Genomic DNA, 10,000 nt, shown 5'->3' with positions numbered 1-10,000 from the left:
GAACAGACCAGGTCCAGACGTCGGTTCTGATTGGTCGTGTTCTGATTGGTCATGTTCTGATTGGTCGTGTTCTTGTCGAGGTGCCGTGGGAGGATCTGTGTTACCTGGTTGGAGAGATCATGTATGGAGGACACATCACAGACGAGTGGGACAGGAGGCTCTGCAGGACGTACCTACAGGAACTCTTCAACCCCAAACTGGTAAAGCAGTTCACAGCACAGCGTTAGAACAGCGTTAGAACAGCGTTAGAACCGCCATTGAGCTTATCTGAACACAGTACACTACTCTTTACTGCCGCACTGCGCCCTCTTTACTGCCACACTGCGCCCTCTTTACTGCCTCTTTACTGCCACACTGCGCCCTCTTTACTGCCACACTGCGCCCTCTTTACTGCCGCACTGCGCCCTCTTTACTGTCACACTGCGCCCTCTTTACTGCCTCTTTACTGCCGCACTGCGCCCTCTTTACTGCCTCTTTACTGCCGCACTGCGCCCTCTTTACTGCCACACTGCGCCCTCTTTACTGCCACACTGCGCCCTCTTTACTGCCGCACTGCGCCCTCTTTACTGCCTCTTTACTGCCGCACTGCGCCCTCTTTACTGCCACACTGCGCCCTCTTTACTGCCGCACTGCGCCCTCTTTACTGCCACACTGCGCCCTCTTTACTGCCTCTTTACTGCCGCACTGCGTCCTCTTTACTGCCGCACTGCGCCCTCTTTACTGCCGCACTGCGCCCTCTTTACTGCCACACTGCGCCCTCTTTACTGCCCTCTTTACTGCCGCACTGCGCCCTCTTTACTGCCGCACTGCGCCCTCTTTACTGCCTCTTTACTGCCGCACTGCGCCCTCTTTACTGCCACACTGCGCCTTCTTTACTGCCGCACTGCGCCCTCTTTACTGCCACACTGCGCCCTCTTTACTGCCTCTTTACTGCCGCACTGCGCCCTCTTTACTGCCGCACTGCGCCCTCTTTACTGCCACACTGCGCCCTCTTTACTGCCCTCTTTACTGCCGCACTGCGCCCTCTTTACTGCCGCACTGCGCCCTCTTTACTGCCTCTTTACTGCCGCACTGCGCCCTCTTTACTGCCACACTGCGCCTTCTTTACTGCCGCACTGCGCCCTCTTTACTGCCACACTGCGCCCTCTTTACTGCCTCTTTACTGCCGCACTGCGCCCTCTTTACTGCCACACTGCGCCCTCTTTACTGCCGCACTGCGCCCTCTTTACTGCCGCACTGCGCCCTCTTTACTGCCACACTGCGCCCTCTTTACTGCCCTCTTTACTGCCGCACTGCGCCCTCTTTACTGCCACACTGCGCCCTCTTTACTGCCGCACTGCGCCCTCTTTACTGCCACACTGCGCCCTCTTTACTGCCTCTTTACTGCCGCACTGCGCCCTCTTTACTGCCACACTGCGCCCTCTTTACTGCCGCACTGCGCCCTCTTTACTGCCGCACTGCGCCCTCTTTACTGCCACACTGCGCCCTCTTTACTGCCGCACTGCGCCCTCTTTACTGCCGCACTGCGCCCTCTTTACTGCCGCACTGCGCCCTCTTTACTGCCGCACTGCGCCCTCTTTACTGCCACACTGCGCCCTCTTTACTGCCTCTTTACTGCCACACTGCGCCCTCTTTACTGCCACACTGCGCCCTCTTTACTGCCGCACTGCGCCCTCTTTACTGCCACACTGCGCCCTCTTTACTGCCGCACTGCGCCCTCTTTACTGCCTCTTTACTGCCGCACTGCGCCCTCTTTACTGCCGCACTGCGCCCTCTTTACTGCCGCACTGCGCCCTCTTTACTGCCACACTGCACCCTCTTTACTGCCTCTTTACTGCCACACTGCGCCCTCTTTACTGCCGCACTGCGCCCTCTTTACTGCCTCTTTACTGCCACACTGCGCCCTCTTTACTGCCGCACTGCGCCCTCTTTACTGCCGCACTGCGCCCTCTTTACTGCCACACTGCGCCCTCTTTACTGCCACACTGCGCCCTCTTTACTGCCACACTGCATCCTCACATTAAACCACTTTACAAGAGACTTTACAAGTCACAGACAAATTTCCCATGTCGGAACAAAATCTCGCGTTACTCATCTGCCCATTCAGGATGGCTGTGTGGCCTCGATTGTTTAAGTTTGATTAAGTGGTTAAGGCGTAAACGGAGTCAGAGTGGTTTGATGTGAAACGCTGTTCTAGAGGTGTTTCTGATGCTTTTAAGAGCAGGATGCTCTGTAGAGGCAGCAGGGAGCCTGTGCAGCATTAGAGGCTGTGAATATGGAAGTTTCTCTCTAGTTGGTGACAGTTGTGCTTAAATGTTAGCTAGTCTTCAGATTAAAGGCAGTAACAAGCTCTGATACACCAAAGCGTTTACATGCTCAAAAATAATACAACTGTGACACCTAGTGGTGAGCTCTTGCATTGCACCTGCCCATTCCGAGTGAAAACATGGTAAGAAATTAGATAAGTGGATGGATGGATGGATGGATGGATGGATGGGTGGATGGATGGATGGATGGATGGATGGATGGGTGGATGGATGGATGGATGGATGGATGGATGGATGGATGGATGGATGGATGGGTGGGTGGATGGGTGGAAATATCTATTGATCCTAAAGGAAATTGCAGTGCTACAGTAGCAAGACATATAACTGTATATAAACGTATGTATATTAGGCAGAAATAAGAATTGGCATTACGGTAGAATATTTGAGAACAGGAACAGAAGTAAATCTATTTGTACTGCACAAAATGGTTTGAGGTAGTTTAAAACACAACGACTCACTAGGAACATCAGCAGTGTTTACAGTCCAGAGTGCGCAGTGAGAGTCGGTGATCTCAGAGTTACACTGAGAGGTGATGCAGTGATCAGTAAACTCACAGGAGTTTAATCCTCTTCACGTTGAATATTTTGAGAGGAGTGGAACATTAAGACAGTTTCTGTATATGATGTATAACGTGCTGTATGTTGCTGGACATCAGGGCTGTCCAGTCTTATCAAAGGTCCAGTGTGGCTGCAGGTTTTCAGTCAAAATGAGCTGAAGCACCTGATTCCACTGGTTTTATCGGTTCCTCTCGGGCGTCAAGCATTTGATGTCCTGCTTTGGAATGACAGCCTGCAGCCACACCGGACCTCTGCGGATAAGACTGGACGCCCCTGTTATACATGGTACATTACTCATATATACTGTTCTTTCATACCTTAAAGTCCAGTATGTGCTGAACCAGGATCAGAATCACTGACCAGACCAAACACAGACGGATAACGAGCTTCAAACGAAGAGACGTGTGAATGCGTCTCCGTGTGTGGACGTGAATGTCTGTGTGAAGATCATTAGTAGTCGTCTACTATAATAATAGTCGATGTACAGAATATTGCAGAATGGAATGAGCATCTGGACAGATGTGGAAATAAGCGCTGTGCTGCAGTGGGAGGTTTGTTTGAGGATTGAATGGTGTGTTTAGGTTTGCCTGACTGTGTCATGACATGCGAGCGTGTTCTACTCGTGCTGCCCATTAACCCCACTGTGAGGTCAATGTTCCTGGATATCCTGGCCATCCTCTGCTGCTCTTCACTGGGTCTCATTAAGCCTGGGGTCAAACAGCCATCAATCACGCGCCGTCCGGCCTGACTCTGCTATCGATTAGAGTGCAGCCTCATCTGCGGGAGAGCAGAGCTCCAGATCCAGCTCCCCAGATTGGAGATGTGCTGCGAATGAGGAACCAGCCTGAGAGCCTCGAGACAGAGAGGCTCATTATGAGGCGTGGCTGTGCGTTAAAGGGCTCGTATGAGGCTTTTTAATGTTTCATTTAATGATTTAATCATCAAAAACACTTCCAGTCCACTTCCACGCAGCCCATATATGAAAAGAGCCGGTGTTAGAACCGTCTTGGTTATGATGTCACAACCATAAATATATTTACACATGATCACCATTCAGCTACAGCGGTGAAGCCCCACCCATTCAGCTACAGCAGGTTAGCCCCGCCCATTCAGCCTACTGAACTGAGCTGAGTGGGTTGTAATTGCTCTTTTTGCCCTGGTCAGTTTGAAGGGGAGCTGTTTCTCTGCCCCGGGTTTCCCGCTCCTCCTGACCTGGACTACACCGGCTATCACAGCTACGTGGACGAAAGGCTGCCGGCGGAAAACCCGAGTCTGTACGGCCTTCATCCTAACGCAGAGATAGAGTTTATGACCACCACGTCCGACTCCCTCTTCAGGACGCTGCTGGAACTGCAGCCCAGAGACTCTGGAGTGGGAGAGGAAGCAGCGCAGACTTCGGAGGAGAAGGTCACATTTCCAGCTTCAGCTGAGGATAAACACACATCATGGTTCTTAATGAATCATGATTTATTTCAGTTGATAACTAAGCATTAATAAAGTTAATGAGCACAGGCATTACATTAATAAATGAGCATTAATATAATAACTGAATCATGAACCTATGCGTTAATGTTAATGCATTCATTTTGTCAAAGCAAACTTATTAAATTCATTAATGCTTCATTAATGCCTATGTGTAACTTTTAATGTTAACTCAAGTAATGCTTATATATTCATTTTATTAATAATAACGTATTTAATATATTAACCCTAACCCTAAACTAATGCTCATATGTTAACTTTATTAATACTGTCTTATCAATGTGCAAATATATTGATCTAATTAATTCCAACTTGTTAACTTTATTCATGCCAGTTTATTAATGTTTTTACTGCTAATTTAATATCATCTAATACCATGAAATGAAAATTATTCTGAAATCTGATGTGATGATGATGATGATGATGATGAAGCCTCAGTGCCGCCCAGCACTAATTACACCCCTCCTCTCAGAGCTGCTGTGGTGCAGAGCTTTAGACCTTTCCTGCTGTATTCAGAACGTTTGATTATGATGCCTTTTGATCACGCATGGTATTATGTGTGATGGAGCTGTATTGACGTTGCTCTGTAACCCTGCTGTGATGCTCAGGTGAAAGGTGTGCTGGAGGAGCTGCTGGAGAAGCTGCCTGAGGAGTATAACGTGACGGAGCTCCTGGTGAAGACGGACAGACACGGCCCATACGTCCTGGTGTGTGTGCAGGAGTGTGAGCGCATGAACCTGCTGATCACCGAGATACAGACGTCTCTCACAGAGCTGCTCCTCGCCCTGAAGGTACACCAGCAAACCCACAGATGCCTTAAAGGAGAACTTCAGCATTTTCATCCAGGAGCTGTTTTACAGAACCGTCCTCTGTTTAGTCCTAGATTAAGATCTAACAGGTCAAGATTAGATTATTCACTGATTCATATCACAGAATCTAATCTGAGCTTAATGTAGGAATCTGATCTGATCTCACAGCTTCTAATCTCCAGTTAGGAAACCTTAACCTGCTCGATCAGAGTCGACAGTCAGCTGTCATGGTGATCAGAGGGGCGGTGGAGTTCGAGTCGGCAGCGTCTGAGATGTTTAAAACGCAGAGTTAGAAGAGAAAATCATCTCCCAGTGAAAGCCGCGTTTTACAGTAGAAATAAATGGAGCTCATTATGCTGGTAGTGAACTACGCCACCTGACTCAGCCGCCTCAGAACCAGAGAAACGGACCTTAAACAGGAGTCAGGACCCTGCTGGGGTTCATCCTAAAGTTAGGACAGGATTTAGGAGGTTTCGTCCAGTTAGGATGTTTGTGTGGTGCTGTTTTCTGATCTGGAGTTAGTGATGAGATGATGAAGGTGGAGCTGATATTCTGGAATAGGTACTGAACTAAACTCAGTACTGAAGTCGTCATGGAGACCAAACCAGAAAGAGTTCAGAGTTAGGAAGTTTCTGTAATATGACCCCAGGATAAAAACACATAAGTACTCTTTTTTTCTCTCATTACTTGCTAATGGTCGTTAAGAAAGTCAGTGTGTATTTTGTAGATGCAGCTGGTGTTACTTCTGATAGTTTGTGTAGCTAAATAATGACGCCTGATGTGATTTATGCTTTAATGTTTTGTCTTTTTCAGGGTGAGTTAAGCGTCTCTCCAGACCTGGAGGCCCTGCAGATGGCCCTGTTCTATGACCGAGTTCCAGAAAGCTGGAGCAGACTGACCTTCCCTTCCACCAAAACACTGGCCCAGTGGTACACAGACTACTGTCACTCCGTTACATCAACACTGAACATAAAACACCAAGATGGAGCAAAAATCGTTCAGCCTAACGAGAAACTGTAGAACGGACTTTATTCATTAAATCAGTTCGTATTTCCGTTTTAGTATGTTTTGACTTTAAACCCCCTTATTAGATACTGAGGCTTATTATTCAATAACTACAGCAACTTCAGTGCAAACTTGCTGATCTATTCTTGTGTGCAGTAAAATGTTGGTTCTGCCGGTGGTCCCTGACCATTTAAGGGGCTTTCACTTGAGAAACATGTTGATGCAGTAGCCACACGTTCACTTTCTCCTGGTGGTCATGGTCTTTGGCTGGTGTTCGTTTGTCCCTCAGGTTCGGCGATGTTCTCTCTCAGTGTCGTGAGCTGGACACTTGGACTCAGGACTTCGTGCTTCCCTCTGTGGTTTGGCTCTCAGGCCTGTTCAGCCCACAGTCGTTCCTCACCGGTGAGCAACACAAAGTCCAAACGCAACCACAAACATCAACGCAACCACAAACACCAATACAAACATCAACAGCAACACGTTCCAGCTGTGTCTGAGATGATGTTCCTCCCTCCAGCCATCATGCAGAGCATAGCTCGCAAGAACAAGTGGCCACTGGACAGGACGGCTCTGTGTGTGGACGTGACGAAGAAGACGAAGGACGATTACGGCCACCCACCTCGAGAGGGCGCTTACATTCATGGACTCTACATGGAAGGTGGGAGAAGATGGTGACTTTCAGAAGAAGCGCTGATATCCTCTGCCTTGAGTTTGACATACGCGTGATTAAATGGTTCTCCGCATGGGGAAATGGTGGTTCAGATGGAGAATGCTGTATATGGTTCTATATAGCACCAAAATACGTTCTGATGTTACGATGCCAAGCTTGTAGCAATCATTCTGCCACACAGTCGCTCTGACAGACTGTAATACACTACAGGAAGCGTAGGGGGCGATACGGCTTCTACTGTTTCATTTAAAAAGCTCTATAATGTTCATATGATCCACACAGTCGCTCTGACAGACTGTAATACACTACAGGAAGCGTAGGGGGCGATACGGCTTCTACTGTTTCATTTAAAAAGCTCTATAATGTTCATATGATCCACACAGTCGCTCTGACAGACTGTAATACACTACAGGAAGCGTAGGGGGCGATACGGCTTCTACTGTTTCATTTAAAAAGCTCTATAATGTTCATATGATCCACACAGTCGCTCTGACAGACTGTAATACACTACAGGAAGCGTAGGGGGCGATACGGCTTCTACTGTTTCATTTAAAAAGCTCTATAATGTTCATATGATCCACACAGTCGCTCTGACAGACTGTAATACACTACAGGAAGCGTAGGGGGCGATACGGCTTCTACTGTTTCATTTAAAAAGCTCTATAATGTTCATATGATCCACACAGTCGCTCTGACAGACTGTAATACACTACAGGAAGCGTAGGGGGCGATACGGCTTCTACTGTTTCATTTAAAAAGCTCTATAATGTTCATATGATCCACACAGTCGCTCTGACAGACTGTAATACACTACAGGAAGCGTAGGGGGCGATACGGCTTCTACTGCTTCATTTAAAAAGCTCTATAATGTTCATATGATCCACACAGTCGCTCTGACAGACTGTAATACACTACAGGAAGCGTAGGGGGCGATACGGCTTCTACTGTTTCATTTAAAAAGCTCTATAATGTTCATATGATCCACACAGTCGCTCTGACAGACTGTAATACACTACAGGAAGCGTAGGGGGCGATACGGCTTCTACTGTTTCATTTAAAAAGCTCTATAATGTTCATATGATCCACACAGTCGCTCTGACAGACTGTAATACACTACAGGAAGCGTAGGGGGCGATACGGCTTCTACTGTTTCATTTAAAAAGCTCTATAATGTTCATATGATCCACACAGTCGCTCTGACAGACTGTAATACACTACAGGAAGCGTAGGGGGCGATACGGCTTCTACTGTTTCATTTAAAAAGCTCTATAACGTTCATATGATCCACACAGTCGCTCTGACAGACTGTAATACACTACAGGAAGCGTAGGGGGCGATACGGCTTCTACTGTTTCATTTAAAAAGCTCTATAACGTTCATATGATCCACACAGTCGCTCTGACAGACTGTAATACACTACAGGAAGCGTAGGGGGCGATACGGCTTCTACTGTTTCATTTAAAAAGCTCTATAATGTTCATATGATCCACACAGTCGCTCTGACAGACTGTAATACACTACAGGAAGCGTAGGGGGCGATACGGCTTCTACTGTTTCATTTAAAAAGCTCTATAATGTTCATATGATCCACACAGTCGCTCTGACAGACTGTAATACACTACAGGAAGCGTAGGGGGCGATACGGCTTCTACTGTTTCATTTAAAAAGCTCTATAATGTTCATATGATCCACACAGTCGCTCTGACAGACTGTAATACACTACAGGAAGCGTAGGGGGCGATACGGCTTCTACTGTTTCATTTAAAAAGCTCTATAATGTTCATATGATCCACACAGTCGCTCTGACAGACTGTAATACACTACAGGAAGCGTAGGGGGCGATACGGCTTCTACTGTTTCATTTAAAAAGCTCTATAATGTTCATATGATCCACACAGTCGCTCTGACAGACTGTAATACACTACAGGAAGCGTAGGGGGCGATACGGCTTCTACTGTTTCATTTAAAAAGCTCTATAATGTTCATATGATCCACACAGTCGCTCTGACAGACTGTAATACACTACAGGAAGCGTAGGGGGCGATACGGCTTCTACTGTTTCATTTAAAAAGCTCTATAATGTTCATATGATCCACACAGTCGCTCTGACAGACTGTAATACACTACAGGAAGCGTAGGGGGCGATACGGCTTCTACTGTTTCATTTAAAAAGCTCTATAATGTTCATATGATCCACACAGTCGCTCTGACAGACTGTAATACACTACAGGAAGCGTAGGGGGCGATACGGCTTCTACTGTTTCATTTAAAAAGCTCTATAATGTTCATATGATCCACACAGTCGCTCTGACAGACTGTAATACACTACAGGAAGCGTAGGGGGCGATACGGCTTCTACTGTTTCATTTAAAAAGCTCTATAATGTTCATATGATCCACACAGTCACTCTGACAGACTGTAATACACTACAGGAAGCGTAGGGGGCGATATGACTATAATGTTGTAGAGAGCTTGTAAACAGCAGCCAGTGATCTCATTGTGTAGTTGTTACGTGTTGCTGATTGTTTTTTTCCTGTTATAAAATTTTTTGGTACTAATTTTTTTCTTTTTATTAATGATACATACGTGTGTTTGACTGCCGTTATCTCAGTATTACATGTTCATCATTTCGCCCTCCTGTGTGTGTGTGTGTGTGTGTGTGTGTGTGTGTGTGTCTCACAGGTGCACGCTGGGATATCTCTGCAGGTGTGCTGGCGGAGGCTGTGCTAAAAGACTTAACTCCAGCCATGCCAGTGCTGTACGTCCGCGCGGTGCCCGATGACCAGCTGGAGCTGAAGAACACCTACGAGTGTCCAGTGTACCGGACCAAGCTCCGTGGGCCCACCTACATCCGGAGCTTCCACCTCAAAACGCGCCACCCGCCTGCCAAGTGGGTGCTGGCGGGAGCGGCGCTGCTGCTGTCTGTGTGACTGAAGTGTCTGATTACATGGACTTTTGAAAGATTTTCCTCAAAAAATAGTTTGTACAAAAAAAACTAACCCTGTTTCCCCCGTCACCCCCCCCCCCCCGTCTTCCCGTTTCCCCCATTACCCTCCCCCCCCCCCCGTCTTCCCGTTTCCCCCCGTTACCCCTGTTTAGTTTCCTTAGTTGTAGGGCTGGAGCTACGGGCTAATGAAGCTAACAAACATT

At 47.4% G+C, this 10,000-nt stretch overlaps 1 protein-coding gene across 2 annotated transcripts in view; it reads left to right on the top strand.

Annotated features, from left to right (window-relative positions):
* The window catches only part of LOC108413261 (dynein heavy chain 11, axonemal), a 119,650-nt gene extending 109,868 nt beyond the window's left edge, over positions 1-9,782 (top strand). For both annotated transcript variants that reach the window (XM_037536462.1, XM_037536464.1), the window contains 7 exons: positions 81-200; positions 4,049-4,291; positions 4,975-5,157; positions 5,989-6,104; positions 6,470-6,582; positions 6,698-6,838; positions 9,533-9,782. In XM_037536462.1, coding sequence (XP_037392359.1) covers positions 81-200; positions 4,049-4,291; positions 4,975-5,157; positions 5,989-6,104; positions 6,470-6,582; positions 6,698-6,838; positions 9,533-9,780 — 1,164 coding nt within the window. In that variant the 3' untranslated portion in view covers positions 9,781-9,782. The remainder of the gene's footprint in view (positions 1-80; positions 201-4,048; positions 4,292-4,974; positions 5,158-5,988; positions 6,105-6,469; positions 6,583-6,697; positions 6,839-9,532) is intronic.
* Positions 9,783-10,000: the final 218 nt, after the last annotated feature.

The sequence above is a fragment of the Pygocentrus nattereri genome, chromosome 3 (genome assembly GCF_015220715.1).
Source record: "Pygocentrus nattereri isolate fPygNat1 chromosome 3, fPygNat1.pri, whole genome shotgun sequence".
Lineage (NCBI taxonomy): Eukaryota > Metazoa > Chordata > Actinopteri > Characiformes > Serrasalmidae > Pygocentrus > Pygocentrus nattereri.
The sequence above is the reverse complement of the archived record's forward strand: the minus strand, read 5'-3'. Positions and strand labels throughout refer to the sequence as shown.